The sequence below is a fragment of the Oryx dammah genome, unplaced genomic scaffold, assembly GCF_014754425.2.
Source record: "Oryx dammah isolate SB20612 unplaced genomic scaffold, SCBI_Odam_1.1 HiC_scaffold_4, whole genome shotgun sequence".
NCBI classification, from domain to species: Eukaryota; Metazoa; Chordata; class Mammalia; order Artiodactyla; family Bovidae; genus Oryx; species Oryx dammah.
This window is the reverse complement of record NW_024070188.1, coordinates 61,929,099-61,948,886: the sequence shown is the minus strand read 5'-3', so window position 1 is coordinate 61,948,886 and position 19,788 is coordinate 61,929,099. Positions and strand designations below refer to the sequence as shown.

Here is a 19,788-nt window from a genome sequence, read left to right as displayed (position 1 = left end):
ATGTAAAGCCAGGACCACAGAAGTATGACAGGCTAGGCTGGTGGAGAAAAAGGTAAAAGAATGAAAGTACAAGAGCTGTGAGGGCAGGGCTGCAGGGTGTGAGAGAAAGGCAAACAGCCAGGGGAGAGGTGCTCTAGAGCAGCCAGGGGCGAGCGAAGATGCGGGCGCTATTTCAATGACCATTTGGCAGGTGGCCCATGTTGTTTTAAATGGAGTGCAGACAAGCTGTGCAATGTTTCTCTACAAATTATGTATGTTATATTGTTCAGATTATACATGATTTATGAATCGGCCTAAAGAACCAAATTTGTAAACCCTCATGCAAACAGTGCAAACAATACAAAATCTAATTTTTAAATGTCTATAAAATGAGTTCTCTCCATTAAAAAATATAGAGATATAGAAATGTATGTATCTACTTAATATTAGAATTGAAGACATACATTAAAAGCAAACAGGAAAAATGATCATACCAAATACAGTCTTGCTATGGCTTAGTGGCAACGAGTCAAAGAGAATATCCCTAAAAGAGGGGTAAATATCAAGCAAAGGAGGTTAACGATGTGCGAGACATTTTGTGTTTCCTTATTTCATCCTGTGAACAACTCCACAAATCAGACATTCTTAGCCCCATTTTACTGACGAGAAAAGTCATCACCTCACCCTGAGGTCCCACAATTGACCACTGAAAAGAGTTTCCAGATTCAATCAAGTTCGATGTCAGAGTCCTCACTTTGTCCCTGACCTCTCATCTCACCAAAAGAGTACATGTTAAGGCAAAAGGTTAGAAGCAGGTTGGCTAATTCTTGTCTAGAGACTAAGAAAGAATGAAATAGTCTCAAGAGTTTAAGGAGGAATGCTTACTTCTCCAAACCTAAGGTACACAGCGCCACCTTCTGGGGAAAGTGAGGTCACCATTCACCACAAACAAGGTTTTTGGTAAATGTATTATTTACCTGAGGATGAAGCAAAGCAGCCAGGAATGTGGGGAGACCAGATCGTGCTATAAATGACACTTTCATGGCCTCTAAAAGTGCACAGAGACTTTCCAACAGTTGGATCCCACTACAAATAAAGGAACAGATCAATCACTTAACAGCAGTAAATTAAAATTTATGCTTTATATATACTATATATGATTCATCATATATATACACACACAATATACACATATATCTCAAGGATTTATGTAAAGTATATTTTTATATAAAGCAGTATAGCATTTAAGAGGCCAAAATAATCAATGCTGAGCTAATTATTAATTTATAGCTCAAAGATTAGAAAATTTTAAATTCTAATAAACACTTGAGTATAATGTTTTTTGAAAAGAAAATTAGCTGTCTAACTGAAAAGCAAGAGACTTATGTTCTAGAAAATAAAAAACTTCAGTGGACACTCTGGGGAAGGGAATATCTGGTTTTACACACAGTAATGCTGACATACCAGCTTGGCCGTTTGATCCCATGAGCCAGACACCACAAGCTGTTCACCTCTCGTTTGGCTCCAGTCAACACTGTACACCTAAAACATTTAAAAGTGTCATTTATAAAGTGAAAGAGCTGGGGCGGGGGAGACACATGTATACCTATGACCGATTCATGCTGATGTACGGCAGAAACCATCACAGTATTGTAATTATCCTCCAATTAAAATAAATAAATTTAATTTAAAAAAAAAGGAAAGCGCATCAAGTTCAACATTACATCTTATCTGTTTATAACAGAATAGTCAGTTATAACAACTAATTCATTTGGTTAAAACATCAAAGCTCTACAAATCTCCCCACGGTGTCAGACAAAGGTCATCGTGTCTATGCCCCTAGACTTACCCCTAACAGATAAGACTCCACTCTACAGAGGTGAGAATCCTACAGAGTATTTATAAGATCTTCTCCACTAAAACAAATTATACGTATGTTTAAACCTCCCAATAAATCACTGTCTGCAGCACCCTGAAGAAGTATCAGAGAAGATTAGAAAGTTAGTCATCTAAAAACACTCGCCAGGCCAATGTTTATCAGAAAGTATTAAAATTCAATTAATATCCCTTTTTTAGTCTCTCTTGATAAAAGCATATAGGAACCAGGTTTTCCTTTCAGATCTATTGATAAACAGCTTCAGTTATCTAATGCTCCTCTCAGTAAATCACTTTAAGTGAATTATTTGAAAACTTATGGAAACAGTTTTAATCCTGTTATCAGATAAAACAGGTCATATACAGATCACCTAAGTTCAACTAAATTATGTGCATAATGAAACTTCACAAAAGCAGTCCTGCTCCAGACCCGAGAATATGCCATTAAGTGTGAACAGCCAGCAGGTTTATTTTGAATCTAAAAACTCTACCATATTTATGTAGGAAGTATGACTGTCTGGGGTTTGTGGCAGCTAAAGTATGGGTTCCCTGTTCTCTGCTGCCTAATGCTATGCCTAGCCATATTGGAACCTGAGTTTAAAACCAAAAAAATTAGTAACACTGATTCTGCCTTTACTTAAAACTTTGATATTTTGCTCATTGTAGATTTACATTAATTTTGATTTCAAAAATACTGCATTAAGAGATTGTTTAGGGCTTCCCGGGTGGCGCTAGTGGTAAAGAACATGCCTGCCCATCCAGGGGATGTAAGAGACTCAAGGCACACACGTTCAAGCCCTGGGTCAGAAAGGTCCACTGGAGGAGGCACCCCACTCCAGGATTCTTACCTGGAGAATCCCATGGACAGAGGAGCCTGACTGGCTACAGTCCACGGCGTCACAGAGTCTGACACACAACTGAAGCGACTTAGCATGAACACAAGAGATTATTTATCCTGACTACTGAGCTTTTTGTGTCAGTCATGCAGTCCTGTCGGACTCTTTGCGACCCTATGGGCTGTAGCCTGCCAGGTTCCTCTCTCCACGGAATTTTCCAGGCAAAAATACTGGAGTGGGTTGCCATTTCCTCCTCCAGGGGATCTTCCTGACCAGGGATCAAACCCGTGTCTCGTGTCTCCCGCTTTGGCAGGCGAGTTCTTTCGCACCAGTGCCACCTGGGAGGTTTTTTGGGGTGGCTCAGACAGTAAGGTGTCTGCCTGCAATGCGGGAGACCCAGGTTCAACCCCTGGGTCGGGAAGATCTCCCAGAGAAGGAAATGGCAACCCACTCCAGTACTCTTGCCTGGAAAATCCCATGGACGGAGGAGCCTGGTGGGCTACATTCCATGGGGTCGCAAAGGGTCAGACATAACTGAGCAACTTCACTTTCACTTCACTTAAATTATATATCCAAGGTAAGCACTTCACCACTCTAGTTCTGGCCCAGCTGCAACCTGTATTCTTACAAAAGAAGAGCAGTTGGAACACTATAGAAATCGCAACCCAGCAACAGAGTAGCTCATAAAGTACACAGTAGGGTCAGCAAAATCCAAAGAGGTGCTGAAGTCATCTGTCAGTTACGGATGGAAAAAGATAAGCTTGGAGGCAATCAGAAAAGATCTTGAGACCTAAAGAGTCTGTGCTCATTGCAATATAATGATTTAAAAAACCAAATCTATCTCCACAACCCGCATCGTTGCTAAGTAATTATAAAGAGCTACTGCTAACATCATTAGCTCAGACTCCTCTGCCCCTACACATTTCCAGTGTGACATAAGACTTGAAACCTTATGACTTCTCATTTTTAAAACTTCAAGAGCCTCCATGGGCTCAGAGAAAACCCAGCCCCAAAGATAACAAAAGACAGGAGGTATGAAAACTATGCTGCTGCCAGCTCTGCTACGTGACACAGGACAAAGCAGCAAGCATCAAGGCCTAGGACAACAAGACTGAGCATCGAACACACATGGTGAGGTTTAAAATGGGATAAAAAAGAAGGAGATAAAGGTGATTCAATCAATAAATACTTTTTGTTTGCTTTACTGTGTTTAAAAATACTAGGACATGGAAACGTAACAGTATAAGCCAGGATACTGTGTTTAAAACACAAAAACTGTAGACCATGAATACAAAAGCTGGTGGGACGGAAAAATTCAGCTTGATGCCCAGAAGAGAAGAATCTTTGCAAGGCCCTGCAGGCTGGCTAAAATGTCAACAGCAGAAGGCAGAGGTGAAAACAGCGACCAGAAACTCCCTCAAAGACACAAATGGGGACATAAGCTCCCTAGGGATGGGAACTAGTGAACGCCGCAAGATAACACCAAGGTTTTGTGCCTGGGGACTGTCAGCAATGGTGGCATTAACAACACTGGAAGACTGCAGGAAGAGTGATAATGTGTAATTTTAGACATGGTGAGTTTGAGGTGACAGCCTGATAGTCAAGTGGAAATGTCTCGGAAGGACAGGGTTTGGGCATTAACCTCAAGCCCTGAAAAAAATTTACAGCAAGAGAGATGTTTGGGAGACAGCCAAAAAGGAATGACTGGATTCCATTATCCCAATCTCAAGTCAAATCTATTCAAAAAATGTTTACTGTGAACAAGGGACTAAGAGTATAGTGTTAGGCAAAACAGATAAAGTACCAGCCTTCGTGGATCTTATATTTTAGCAACTGAAGATGTGCTATAAGTATATAATTTCAGGTTGCGATCAAAAAGAACTATTCAGAAAAATAATGCAAAGTAAGAAGACTAGAAAATAATAACAAGGGTGGGGAGGGGGCAGGTCACTGCTCAGTAAAGTGGTCAGTGAAGATGTCTCTGAACAGAGACCTGAGTGCAGTGAGACAGAACCTTGCAGATTTGAGAGGAAAGGTTTCCAAAGCAAAGAGCAAGCCTAGAAGGAAACAAGCTCATCACACCTTAAGACCAGCAAGGTCAAACGGCTCAGAGTGACAAGACTCCAAAGGGCCATGAGTTTGTATATAATTTCTCTGAAGAGGTTACAACCATCAACCATAAGCGACCACCTACATTACAGGATGCTTCTAACTGCTCCCTCCTCCATTCTTGTTCACCTCCAATCCATTACCCATTTGCTGTTGGTCAGTTGGGAAGTGGGATCTGACTCTGTGACCCCATGGGCTGCAGCATGCTAGGCTCCTCTGACCTCCACTATCTCCCAGCGTTTGCTGAAATCCATGTCCATTGAGTTGGTGATGCTATCTAACCACCTCATCCTCTGTTGCCCACTTGGTTTCCACATGGTTACTACGTGGCTCCTACAGCTTACCATCTTCACTCAACACTGAGATTCACTCCTGCTGTTGCTTTTCAGCCAAAGGTCAAAATCATGCAAAACTGTGCATGTATATGCATAAAACTAAAAGGAAAAATAAAGAAGATATAAATAGAAAATTCAGGATAATGGTTATTATTGGGAAAAAAGGAGGATGAAGGACTGACTCAGAAAAAAGAAGCTACAGGAAGGACAGAAGCAGTAACCAGGGGCTCCAATGGTACAGGCAATGTTTTATTTCTTAACCTAAATGATGAATATGTAAGTGCTCACTATATATTTTGACAACTCACATATATTTTATATGCACAAAGTGTATCCTTGGAAAATTTTTAAATCTGCAGTATTCTTCCACTGATCTTAGCATAACAGCCAAAATGCTAACTGCTCCAAGCACACGTACTCAGCCCTTCCCTTGCAAGCAAGCAGTTTCTTTTGCCTTGAACCCTGTCCTCTGACATCTCCACCTGAATAGTTCATTCCAACTGTCTCCTCAGACTCAAGGATGTCCCCCCACACACACCCACCCCCATCCCTTCCCCCAGGCCAGATCCTCCCCTCTCATAGCACTCTGTACATTCACAGCATGTATTACATTCCAAATTAACTAACCCAGCAGCTTAAGCCTTTCTTTCCCAGAGAGGGAAAGGACTTTGCCTGACTTATTCATCTTCCCTGTTAGGCCTTATACAGTTCCTTGCAGACAGAGAGTTAATCAGTTTCTGGACTGAATGAGGAACAGAGAAACAATCTAGATGGAAAGCACATCTCACATTAGTCCACCCTTCTATCTTTTCCCCAGTCCCAATTCCCGGCTCCACTCCCATTCAAAGAGCGGACATGGCAAATGGTTAAGTTAAATATAAAAAGAAGAGTGATATGCAGCTATATTTTAAAAACAGGGTCCTCTGAAGGCCTATCTTATGAAATTGCTCTTGGTAGTGGTGAAGAAAATTAATTGGGAAATTGCAAAAAGAAAAAAAAAAAACACACTGAACAATACTTTGTGGGGCTTTATGAAATCTGAATCTCATCAAAACCACAGTTTGAGGAGGACAAATTCTATTACTGAATCCAATTCCCATACAGCTCAGTTTTAATCTACCGCACAGTATTGCCCTTTTTCAAGTTGGTCTATTTAATTAAAAATCATCAAATAAAAACTGTATCCAGAATGTTCATACTTATCTATATCAATACAAAGGAAAGGGACACTGAATTTTAATTACTGAGTGATTAGAAAGGGCTACATTTTAAAAATATGAAACAAATTAAAAAGTATTTTCCATTATAGATATTTTAAAATGCACATAAGAGTAGAGAAAACAGCATAACAAATCCTCAGGTATCCATCACACACCTGTAATTATCAACATTTTACCCATCCTATTTCATCTGTTCCGTTACTGACTGAACGACTGTTGGAGTATTTTAATCCATCAGACTATTTCATTCACAAATACTTCAGAAGTAAGAATGTTTTCACCTTTTACATGAGCACAAGGCCATTTTCACACCTTAGATTAACAACAGCTCCTTAACATCACCTAATACTTAGTCCATATTCCTATTTCCCTAACTGCATCAAAATCATCTTTTCTAGCTGGTTTACCAGGAGGCGCAGTTGGTTAAAAAAAAAACCCAAAAAACCAAAAAACCCACCTCCAGTGCAGGAGATGCAACAGATGTAGGTTAGATCCCTGGGTCACAAAGATCCCCTGGAGGAGGAAATGGCAACCCACTCCAGTATTCTTGCCTAGAAAATTCCATGGATGGAGGAGGAGCCTGGTGGGCTACAGTCCATGGGGTCGCAAAGAGTGGGTCACAATGGAGCATGCACACCCGGATCTAAACGAGGACCCAAAGTGCCTATTTTATACTCAGCTGTTATGCCTCTTAAATCTTTTCTAATCTAAGAAAATTTGCTCCCCACCTTGGTTTTCCTGCCGTCTTACCCCACCAATGACATTTATTTGCTGAAGAAACAAAATTATTGGTCCTACGGAATGTTCTACATTCTGAATTTGACTTGTTTCCTCATGGTAGTGTTCAACTTTTTCCTCTACCCTTCTTATTTTATTTAAATTGGAATTTAGATCTAGAGGCTTGATTCCATTCAGTTCAGTCTTTTTTTTTTTTTAGCTTCCTATTGTATTAGGAAGATTCTAATACAAGAAATTTTCCATACTAACTATTTGATTACCCCACAATGAAATTCATACAGGAAAAGCAGGATAAATGCCTTGATTCTTTATTTATCAATTCATGATCAAAGACTTTAGATGGATCAAATATCTCTTAAGGTTTTTCAGCAAACTGATACGCCTCACTATTTCACAATGAAGACAAACTTTAACTATTTTTAAAAACTGTAATAAGCACACTGAGAATCAGATGTCGAAGTATTAAACTGAATCTGTCATCTTTAAAGTCACTTTTAACTCACTCTCAACAGCACTATGCTATAAGCCATGAAGTCAGAAACAGAAGTCTCAATTCACTCTTTTTTCTCCTTGCTGAATCTTTTAAAGTTTTCTCATTCTTCATTCCCATTATATATTCAACAGCAGGCTAAGCTAAAGGCATTCTATAGGGCTCAAAAGACATAATGGCCTCTACAGTTAAACAATACAGAGAAAAATCAACTCCTGCTTTGATGCTAAGTTTAGAAGCCATGCAAAGGGAAAATGTCCATGCGTTTTTTCCTTTTCATGTCACTTTCATTCCTTTGGGCCTAAAATACATCTAGGTCTTGGATGTCTCCTTTTTGCTTCAGTGACTATTCATCTGACTATCAGAAAACTAATGGCTGAACTTAATTTATTCAACACAGTTTGCTGAATATTCAATGAATATTTAGTAGCTCCCAAAACTGTTTGATTTTAAATCAGTCCTTTTGTTTCTGCATACTTGGTGTAAGAGACAAACTTTAAATAAATTTTTCTCTCTAATGAAAAATGCCAGATACTTGGTATCTTAATACTGAGCTTTTAGGCCGATTACCAGAAATTCTCTTAATCTCATGGAGGATGACCTTTCTGAGGGCCTGACAGTCCTCCACTCATCATCCTGCTTGGTGTGGTTTGACTTTTACTAAACATCATGAGAAAGACAAGAATACTGCAGCACGTACTGACGGGTACCTTCCCAACCACCAATCTCCCTTTCTCCTGCTCACCTGAATCACAGCTCTGTCCTTTAGGGAAAGCTCTGTCCCTTCCTCGCTCATCCCAGGGGTGAACTTACTCAGGTGAAAGCAGATGGGTGGTGGCTTGTTTCCCTCACAAGTGACAGAGTTGAGACTGGGCATATAGTAAGATGATACTGCTGCTGCTGTCGCTTCAGTCGTGTCCGACCCTGTGCGACCCCGTAGACGGCAGCCCACCAGGTTCCCCCGTCCCTGGGATTCTCCAGGCAAGAACACTGGAGTGGGTTGTCATTTCCTTCTCCAATGCATGAAAGTGAAAAGTGAAAATGAAGTTGCTCAGTCGTGTCCGACCCTTCGCGACCCCATGGACTGCAGCCTACCAGGCTCCTCCGCCCATGGGATTTTCCAGGCAAGAGTACTGGAGTGGGGTGCCATTGCCTTCTCTGGAGATGATTCTAGGCTGGTGCAAAAGTAATTGAGCTTTTTGCACTGCTGAAATGTGCCATTTGACATTGAAATCCATTCTTAAATAAATGTGGTTATGTTATACATCATTTAAATGCACGTTTCTTGCTTTATGTTTTTTTGCTAATGACTTATTACTCGCTGTTCATATGTATTTTAGACCATGGAAATGATGTTAGACAAAAAGCAAAGTCAAGCAATTTTCTTATTCAAGTTCAAAATGGGTCATAAAGCAGCAGAGACAACTTGCAATATCAACAATGCATTTGGCCCAGGAACTGCTAACAAACGGACAATGCAGTGGTGGTTCAGGAAGTTTTGCAAAGGAGACAAGAGCTTTGAAGATGAGGAGCATAGTGGCCTGCCATCAGAAGTTGACAACCACCAACTGAGAGCGATCACCGAAGCTGATCCTCTTAGAACTACACAAGAAGCTGCCAAAGAACTCAATGTCGACCATGGTTGTTCAGCATTTGAAGCAAATTGGAAAAGTGAACAAATTCAGTAAGTGGGTGCCTCATGAGCTGACCACAAATCAAAAGAAACTGTCTTTTGAAGTGTCACCTTCTCTTGTTCTATGCAACAACAATAAACCATTTCTTGATCGGATTGTGATGTGCAACAAAAAGTGGATTCTATAGGACAACGAGCCTTGACCAGCTCAGTGGTTAGACTGAGAAGCTCCAAAGCACTTCCCAAAGCCAAACTTGCACCCAAAAAAGGTCATGGTCTCTGCTTGGTGGTCTGCTGTTGGTCTGATGCACTACAGATTTCTGAATTCCATTATAGCTGAGAAGTATGCTCAGGAAATGGGTGAGACCTGCCAAAAACTGCAAGACCTGCCGCTGCTATTGGTCAACAGCAAGAGCCCAATTCTTCTCTATGACAACGCCCAACCGCACATTGCACAACCAACGCTTCAAAAGTTGAACAAATTGGACTACGAAGTTTTACCTCACCCACCATATTCACCAGACCTCTGACTCACCGACTACCACTTCTTCAAGCATCCTAACTTTCTGCAGGGAAAACACTTCCACAAACAGCAGGAGCAGAAAATGCTTTCCAAGAGTTCATTACATCCCACCAAAGCATGGATTTTTATGTTACAGGAATAAAGTTATTTCTCATGGCAAAAATGTGTTGATTATAATGCTTCTTATTTTGATAATAAAGTTTTCTTTTAGAGCCTAGTTATAATGATTTAAGATTCATGGTCCAAAACCACAATTACGTTTGCAGCAAGCTAATAACTGGAACCATAGGGAGTGTAAGAATAAAGAAATCCACTGAGGAGAGTAGAGTGGAAAGGTGGGAGAAACCTGGGTATTTGATGATATTGTCAAGCCTAAATTAACCAAACCTGGACCCATCCCACCTCCATATGCCTGGTTATGTGAAATAACACACTCTGATTGTTGAATGCACTTTTACTCAGGTTTTCTCTTATTCTAATGGCCTAGGCATCTGATACAAATGTTTATCAAAAATTGCATTTGAAAAAAAATGAAGAAGGACAACCTAGAATAAAAGTCTGAAAAAACAAGTAATAACATGTCTTCAGTTAAAAAAATTAGTTATATAACTATAGCAAAAAACTTATAAACTACTAGTTTAACAGTAACTCAAATAACAAAGATCGAGGTACGTTTTACAAGTTGACTAAAAGTAACCCAGCACTACAACTTGGCTCAGGAAAATATTACAACCATGTTAAGTAATATTATTAGAAGAAGTGAAGAAGTGAAGTCGCTCAGTCATGTCGGACTCTTTGCAACTCCATGGACTGTAGCCTACAAGGCTCCTCTGTCCATGGAATCTTCCAGGCAAGAGTACTGGAGTGGGTTGCCATTTATTTCCTTCTCCAGGGGATCTTCCCCACCCAGGATTGAACCCAGGTTTCCCACACTGAAGGCAGACGCTTTACCGTCTGAGCCACCAGGGAGACCCTAATAGAAGTAGAGGCTTAAGATCATGGTGGCAAAGTCAGAAAAAGCTCAACACACATAATCATATTTCTGGAATAAATTAGGTTTACAATGTTTAAAGCAACACTGTAAAACAGGAGATTACCCAAAGGAGTTTACCAGGAGGGTGAAAAATAAAGAGACTGTATGAGCTGAGGACAGGCCAATGGAATTATTAATACAAATGCACAGTCTGGAAGAGAGAAGATTTAGAGAGGGCATGAAGTGGGGACAGGACTTGGTTTCATCATGTCAGAGAAAGGCATTAGAAGCAACAGTGGGTTGATACTGAAGATAGATTTGGTTTTAAGAAAGCAACTGTCTAACCAGTAGAGCAATCAAAAAGCCAAATAGGGGCTTCCCCGGTGGTTCAGTGGTTAAGAATCCAATTTGCCACGCCGGCAATACGAGTTCGATACCTGGTTGGGAAAGATCCCTCATGCCACAGAGCAACTAAGCCTGTCTGCCGCAACTACTGAGCCCATGCACTGCAGCTCCTGGAGTCCACGGCCGAGAGCCCGTGCTCTGAAGAAGTCACTGCAATGAGAAGCTTGCACATCGCAAAGAAGAGTAAACCCTGCCTGCTGCAACTAGAGAAAGCCTGTGTGCAGCCACCACAGCCAAAAAACAAACAAGCAAATCTTAAAAATCAAAGCCAAATAAGTTATCATATAAGAGAGTGAAATTCACTTTCACTGAGATGAAGTAAAGATGGAGCTGCAATCACAGAGAACATTCTAGAACAGTATTTTTCAGAATTGTAGCATTATACACAAGTTGTACACAGTTGTACAAGACATGATTTTAACTGGTACCTACATTTAATCTTATTATGTATTTATTTTACCATACAGTCAATAAATGTACACACTAAGTTAGCCATCAGTTCCATGGTTCATGAATATATGCTGTTTTAGGATAAGTGAAATAACAATGCCAAGTTCATTTAAAGGAAAACATTAAACCAGTTTCTCAGATTTAATATAACTGGATATATTACTTTATGATTTGTTAGTTACAACCCTAGAATTTATACAGAGAAACAATACAAGGCCCAAAGATTTAAGAAAAAATTTTTGAGAGGAAAAATAATTTTAAAAAAGAAAGAAAAAACATTCAGTTAACTGTAAGTAATACATGGAAATGGTAAAAATTATGAAGGTACCACAAAAAACACTGAATTCTGGACATGCTGCTTTGTGAGCATTCTTGCACTGAACATCCTAAAGCTAAAGTTCCTCCCTTATCAAAGCTGTCTTAGTGTTCAGTGGTTCTATCAAAATACAATCATTCATAACTACATCTACTCAAAGATCCTCCTTCACAATAAAATGGAAGAACTGAAATTTTCTATTATGTTCATCACAATCTCAGAAATTATGATTTTTAATAGCTAGAGCTATAAAAATGATGTTTAGAATCTTCACATAACTACTCTGTTATTACAGAAAACTAACACTCTTGCATCTAATAAGCATTTACTGAAGCAGGAACTGTGCTGGACACAAATGTGCAAGTAAATTTGCAAGTATTCATTTGAAGGATCTACTGAGAAAAACTTTAAAACACACCCAAGGAGAAAATTTTTACTATCATGTTCAGTAAAAGTATATATGTATTTTAATATGACTGAAGGCCAAACTATTTTCTGTGCTACCCATACACACAGACAATATCTAGTACATGAACGAGATTTAGTTTTAAAACTTATTCGGTAAGCTCTGCTTTATATTCAGGATTTCATGCTCATGCTTAAATACATTCTGAAAATCCTTGGTGAAGCCCTAAAGGCAATCTTACAATGTCTGGGTGAAAAGTCCGCCTACCTCTATCTTAAGGCAGTGTATGGAGGCATAGCCTTTCTAAAGCCTAAAGAAAGTAATGGGCCTCTGGAGGAAACAGTGCCACAGTATACTTCCTACCAGAGGCGTTTTCACTGACTAATGAGAAGCCTGACCTTTTCTTCTTTCCCAGCTCCTTAGGCCAAGAGGTACTTGATGTTTGGATAATCAAATAACCAGTGACATCTAACATGTACAAGAAACACTAAAACTTAAACTTGGTGTCCCCATGTGTCCACCCCCAAATGGATTTCAACCAAAGAAAAATAATCAGCCCAGAAAGACCTCCTTCCTACCTCCTGAGTGTGCTCCTTGAAGACCTGCAGAGGCCCTGTGGCCCTGGCGGTATCCCAGAGCTGTAAGGAGCCATCACCACTACAGGTGACCAGCACATGCTCATTGTTCTCACTCCAGGTCACATCAAACAAACCATCATTCCAGTCAAAGCTACACCAGGAAAATTAAAACCAAAAAATCCAGTTACACAGGCAGCTGAACATATAGTAACAATCTTTTTTTTTTTTTTCAGTTTATCACATATTTTAACACAGTATCTCACAATGTCTTCACAAATATGGGAGATTCATAGAGTAGACGTGATAGATGCAGAAACAAGTGCAGAGAACCTTAAAAGAACAGCCCAGTTACGAGGCCAGAAACTGCACAGCAAATTAACATCAGGGCTTCCAACTAGAAATAGGACACCGTTTACATGAGAACACGCTGCCACACGGGTGCTCGCTGTCTTCTGTGGTTCAAAGGAGGGATCAGCAAGCACTTGAAAATATCAATTTAGATCAATAATTTCAGTGTTTCCCATAAATCTTTCACCTGAGGTATCAGCAGGTAGTTATTTTCTGAGGAAATTTCCTTTCCTTTCTCCACCCTTGACTAACCCTGATGGAGGTGTTAATGAATCTAACAGTCACAGAGATAAGAAAAGTACAGAGTGAAGAAAGGGAAAAAGGTAATAATTAGTTCCTGAATGAGTAAAGCTAACCTACACTAAGACACAAAGGTGACTTTTCTGGTGGTCCAGTGGTTAAGAATCCACCTTGCAATTCAGAGGATGCAGATCTGGGAACTAAGATCCCAGACGCCCTGGGCAACTAAGGCCACACACCACAACTAAAGATTCCATGTGACACAACAAATATCCTGTGTGCTGCAACTAAGACTCGATGCAGCCAAATAAATAAATTTAAAAAAGAAGACAGCAAAGCTAGGAATGTCAAACAAGATACCAACTAGCTTACATTTTTGTATGTTTAAGTTTTATCATGTATAAGTGAATACTGAACAACAAGAGATTTAGAAGAAAAGTGACAATCACAAGTTAATGGCAAAAATCAGTTCCACACTATGTAAATCCTGAAGGCTTTTTTATATTACAAATTAAAACATCTTACTGATTACAAAGATTTAAAACCAAAAGCAACAGAGAATACATCTAATTTTAATAGAACCATCTTACCTTCTAAAAAGCCTAAGCCCAGATTCATTTTGATCCAATATTAGCAGAGTTCCACTGCCTAAAGGAGAAAAAAGTTGAGGTCAAGGCAAAGGGGTATCAAGAACTGAGAACAATACTACAGTCACAAATTTCTCCCTAAAGTTCCTTGAGACCACATAAACAAAATGATGAGGACTGCACTCTCCATTTCTGTCTCTCTACATTGTACTTCAGTAATTAAATATTAAATTTACTATCTCACCTACACTTGGATTCCAGACACAGCTGAACAGGGGAGAGATATTTAAGTGCATCCTCTATGGCCAGGATGACATGTACCCAAACCTCCCAAACACGTGTGATCATTCCTATTCACAGGAGAGGAAACTGAGGCTTAAAGACACCAGGGACTACACCTTCTACTATAATACATCGCATTGCCTCCACAAAAAACCTCAAATACATTGTGTGTGATTTAAAAACACATACCTGGTGGATTTTACCACATACTTGGCAGTAAAGTGCTGAACACAATATACCATTACCTATCAAAGAGGAGTTATTTTACTGAAGATCAGTGTATTTTAGAAAGTTAGATTTGTTACGCGGTTGGAAGAAAAAAAAAAGCTGATTGACTTAGAAAAAAACACCAACTCCTTTTAGAGAGATTTTTAAGGATTTAATTTAAAATATCATTACAAACTCACGAGTCTTCAACCTTAAAGGTGGGCAAGTATCGCAAATCTGAATTTGCAACGACTAAAAGCCAATAGGGAAAACATAAAAAGCAAATATTTCTCTCTTTCTGAGCTGTAGATATCACTTGTTTTCAACTGTATGATTCTACAAAAAAAAAAAAAAACACAACACTATCGCGATCTGATATTATGCAATGAATTGTTTCATAGAATTTCAGTGTGTAAACAAGAGCTAGGAAATTAATTAAAAGAAAGTCCAAAATCAAGAAGGGAATCCTGCCTTTCAACCAGAGACAATTAACTTGAGCCTCTAACTGCCTGTATATGTCTGTATTCCTCCCAAGACAACAAAGGACTCAGAGCTTCATGAATTTCTTGCTGGTTCTTGCGGGGAAACGCCTAGCGTCTGTTCATTGGAAGGACTGATGCTGAAGCTCCAATACTTTGGCCAGCTGATGCGAAGAACTGACTCCTTGGAAAAGACCCTAATGCTGGGAAAGATTGAAGGCAGGAGGAGAAGGGGACGACAGAGGATGAGATGGTTGGATGGCATCACCGACTGGATGGATATGAGTTTGAGCAAGCTCCTGGAGCTGGTCATGGAGGAGGCCTGGCGTGCTGCAGTCCATGGGGTCGCAAAGAGTCGGACACGACTGAGCGACTGAACTGAACTGAACAGGGTGCATCCTTACGACGCACAGCCTGTGGTGAATGTGGTCCAATTAACCGGTACTGGGGTGATCCTGCAGACCGTCTTCCAAGTGCTGTGGGTCCGGTCGGACCGGTAGGAGGGGCCACATGGGTTCAGCTAGCTCTCCGCAGAGCCACTCGTACCAGACGGGGTGTGTGTCTTGCGGGCCAAGGAGTTGGTGCGCTCTTTAAGAGTAAGGATTACGGGCACTAGGCACTTTCCACATCCTGTTTCCGCACAGTAAGTGGAAAGGTGAGGCACTCTACTCTAGACCAACTCCCCACACTGGACAAAAGCGGTCAGGAAGCCAGCCAACTCCTTGGCTACCCCTGGCCTTCTTTTGCCGCGCCGTCTACTGTCGGAAGTGATTTCCGACCACGGGGAGGAGCTGAACCTTGGCTGGAACCCGCCCCCGCCCGGGAGGCTCGGCGCGACCCGGCCTCACCCGCGATGCCGTAGTGCTGCGAGGCGGCGCAGGCCAGTCGGCCCGGCAGGTACGGGGAGAACTCGGCAGCGTAGCCGTGGCGGCCGGGCACCCGCAGGGTTCGTACCCCTCCGCCGGGCGTCGCGCTCATCCCGCCCGCTGCCTCCGGCCCTCGTCGCTTTGGCCGCCGAAGCCGTTCCGAATAGGAGGCGGACCGTCCGGACTCCCTAAAAGAGTTAGACTCTAGCAGCCAAGGCGGAAGTGAGGACATCGGTTGCCCTGAAAGCTGGATTTCGATTGGTCCGCAAGGGAAAGGGAATTGACTCTGATGGAGGCCATACTTGTTTGGGGCAAAACAAACGCTTGGCGCCGGCTGTAATGAATTAAACCTGAAGGTAGTTTTTCAAGGATTAAGTGGTAATTCTGACACCTTTTGTTTTTACATCTCAGCCTCCACCGCGGGATATCTGGTTCTTATTAATTCCTTTGTCTTTTGAAAAACCGGCATCAGGGAATGACCCCATGGACTGTAGCCTACCAGGTTCCTCCGTCCATGGGATTTTCCAGGCGAGAGTATTGGAGTGGGTTGCCATGTCCTTCTCCAGGAGATCTTCCCGACCCAGGGATTGAACGTGGGTCTCCCGCATTGTAGGCAGATGATTTACCGTCTGAGCCACCAGGGAAGTCCACAAAATGAGACAAGTTACAGCAAAGTCTGAAACCATGCCACGAGTCCAAAAGGCTGCTGAATGATTTGTTGCTCAGGGAAACAAGGCGTAGTTAAATCCATGGGCGTGAGGCTCAGGAAAGAGACATCATTAGCAACTAACTTAAAAAAAAATTTTTTTTTAAAAATTCTCATTATATTTATTGTATAGAATTAACTGCTCAGATGTTGGAGCTGATTAAGAAAACGAAGACTCATTCATCCATTCAAATATTTACCAGGCATACACCATATAGGGCTTCCTGTGTGGCTCAGCTGGGAAAGAATCTGCCTGCAATGCGGGAGACCTGGGTTCGATCCCTGGGTTGGGAAGATCCCCTGGAGAAAGGAAAGGAAAGGCTACCCACTCCAGTATTCTGGTCTGGAAAATCCCCATGGACAAAGGAGGCTGGTGGGTCGCAAAGAGTCAGACATGACTGAGTGACTTTCACTTCACATACCAATATAGTGTGCTAAGTCGCTTCAGTCATATCCGACTCTTTGAGACCCAGTGGGCTTTTGCCCACCAGGCTCTTCTGTCCATGGGATTCTCCCGGCAAGAATACTGGAGTGGGTTGCCATGTCCTTCTGCAGGGGATCTTTCCGGGCCCAGGGATCGAACCGGTGTCTCCTGTGGCTCCTGAATTGCAGGCAAATTCTTTACCGCCGAGCCACCGGGGAAGACCTATACCATATAGAGAGTGGCTATATAGTACTTCGGAGAAGGCAATGGCAACCCACTCCAGTTCTCTTTCCTGGAAAATCCCATGGACGGAGGAGCCTGGTAGGCTGCAGTCCATGGGGTCTCGAAGAGTCGGACACGACTGAGCGACTTCACTTTCACTTTTCACTGTCATGCGTTGGAGAAGGAAATGGCGACCCACTCTAGTGTTCTTGCCAGGAGAATCCCAGGGACGGGGGACCTGGTGGGCTGCCGTCTATGGGGTCGCACAGAGTTGGACACGACTGAAATGACTTAGCATCAGCAGCATATAGTACTTATCTGCCAATAAGGCCCTTTTGAGAGTGAAAGAGAGTGCAGTTAATAATTAAGCCAGGTCAACAGGTATAAACCTAGTCATATGGCCACTTTAAAATATACACCAAGTGCAGTGCTAGGCACTGGGGATTCCAAAGCAAGAAAATATAGTCCCATGTCATCAGTTAAGTGTAACCAAAATACTGAAGGTGCTATGAGAAATATATAGGGGCTATTTTTTTTATATAAAACTAATTGTCAGTGCTGGAGGATGGGGGACAGGAGGAAAAGCTTCAGAAAGCAAGTAATATTTGTGTAAATGATAAGTGCTAAGTTGCTTCCATGAACTGTAGCCTGCCAGGTTCCGCTGTCCGTGGGATTCTCCAGGCAAGAATACTGGAGTGGATTGCCATTTCCTCCTCCAGGGGATCTTCCCGCCCCAGGGATCCAACTGGAGTCTCTTATGTCTACAGCATTCGCAGGTGAGTTGATAAGGTTTCCTTTAAATGGACAAGGAGATGGAGGTCATTACAGGAGCAGGAACAACAAGAAACCTAAAGCAGCATGATCTATAGGAGATTATAGCTGCCACGAATCAGCTTGGCCATGTGGAAGGAGTGTAGTGAATAGTATTGGGTGGAGAGACTAGAATACTGTCATGAAGAGTCTTGTGTGTCATACCAAGGAAATTTGACTAATATTGTAATTTCAGCAATAGGGAACCATCGTTTCTTAAGCGAGAAGTTAAATGACCAAGTTTCATTTTATAAGATCTTCTGGCAGCACAAAACTGGAGGACAGAGATTGGGGATAGGAGCGCCAGTTAAAAGACTTTAGCAATAGTTCCAGCGAAAAATAAGAATGTAAACAAAGATTATGCTAATGGGAGAGAGTTACACTCTACAATATTGTGAGATTTACTCCTAGGAGGCCAGCCAGGTTCTCATAGTAAATATCAGAAGGAAAAAAAAAAAAATCTTCTGCAGAAGGAAAAGAAAAGGAACCATTTTGAAATACACTTTAACAAGACTTGCTCTCAGGGAAAACTAACTAAAGTCTAACCTACTAGGATATTTTTCCAAGCCTAGCTAATCTGAAAGTTCCCTTGTGCCCCTTTTCATTCAAAGCCACCCCTACCTCTGATCAACCACTGACCTGGTTTTCCTGTTAAGAACTGCCTGAAATTCCAATGCTGGAAATGTATTACCAGTGAGTTTCTTAAATGATTACTTAAAGATTCCTCTTTTAAACACAAGTAGGCTACAGGACGGAGAAGGCAATGGCACTCCAATCCAGTACTCTTGCCTGGAAAATCCCTTGGGCGGAGGAGCCTGGTAGGCTGCAGTCCATGTGGTCTCGAAAAGTCGGACACGACTGAGAGACTTCATTTTCACTTTTCACTTTCATGCATTGCAGGAGGAGATGGCAACCCACTCCAGTGTTCTTGCCTGGAGAATCCCAGGGACGGGGGAGCCTGGTGGGCTGCCGTCTATGGGGTCGCACAGAGTCGGACACGGCTGAAGCGACTCAGCAGCAGCAGCAGCAGCAGCAGCAGCAGCAGCAGCAGCAGGCTACAGGACAAAAATTACTGAGGTTTGATCTCAATTTGCCCTTTAGTTTTCAGTAATAAACGTTGCCTAGATTCTTGTTTCTTCCTATGTAAAATGAAAAAGTTTCAACTGAATCAGTCATTTCTAGCTAGGTGGTCTTGAAAACTATAACAGGGTTAGAGGAACTGATCTAAATATTAAAAAAAAAGAAAACAGGAATTACACATTTATAATTCTGCAGGAAAGATGAGCCTGAAATGGTGATTTTCTTTGTTTTTAGGCTGGGATTATATGAGTGCAGTGTGGTCACAGTCATTCTCTAATGTTGATATTAATTTCTGATTGACTGCTTATGAAATTATGATATCTCTGGAGCTCAGGGAAGAAAAAGCTGAAAACATTAATAGGTATTTAATGGGCTTACCAGGTGGCGCTAGTGGTGAAGAACCTGCCTGCCAATGCAGGAGAGATAGAGACTCAGGTTCTATCCCTGGGTAGGGAAGATCCACTGGAGAAGGAAATAGCAACCCACTCCAGTATTCTTGCCTGAAAAATTTCATGGACAGAGGAGCCTGACAGTACCTAGGGTCACAAAAAGTTGGATGTGACTGAAGTGACTTAGCACGCACTCGTAGGTATTAAACAGGTTGATCTCTAAGATTCTGTACAGCAAAGAGGACTGAGGTAAATAGAGTTGCTGTCTGTCGTACCCACCTT

The 19,788-nt window shown here is 41.6% G+C and overlaps 1 protein-coding gene across 1 annotated transcript in view; it reads right to left on the bottom strand.

Annotated features, from left to right (window-relative positions):
• PEX7 (peroxisomal biogenesis factor 7) overlaps nucleotides 1-16,101 on the bottom strand; it is a 73,141-nt gene extending 57,040 nt beyond the window's left edge. The window contains exons 1-5 of the mRNA XM_040239313.1: nucleotides 15,858-16,101; nucleotides 14,045-14,102; nucleotides 12,867-13,017; nucleotides 1,444-1,521; nucleotides 957-1,065 (exon numbers count right to left, since the gene is read on the bottom strand). Coding sequence (XP_040095247.1) covers nucleotides 957-1,065; nucleotides 1,444-1,521; nucleotides 12,867-13,017; nucleotides 14,045-14,102; nucleotides 15,858-15,987 — 526 coding nt within the window. The 5' untranslated portion in view covers nucleotides 15,988-16,101. The remainder of the gene's footprint in view (nucleotides 1-956; nucleotides 1,066-1,443; nucleotides 1,522-12,866; nucleotides 13,018-14,044; nucleotides 14,103-15,857) is intronic.
• Nucleotides 16,102-19,788: the final 3,687 nt, after the last annotated feature.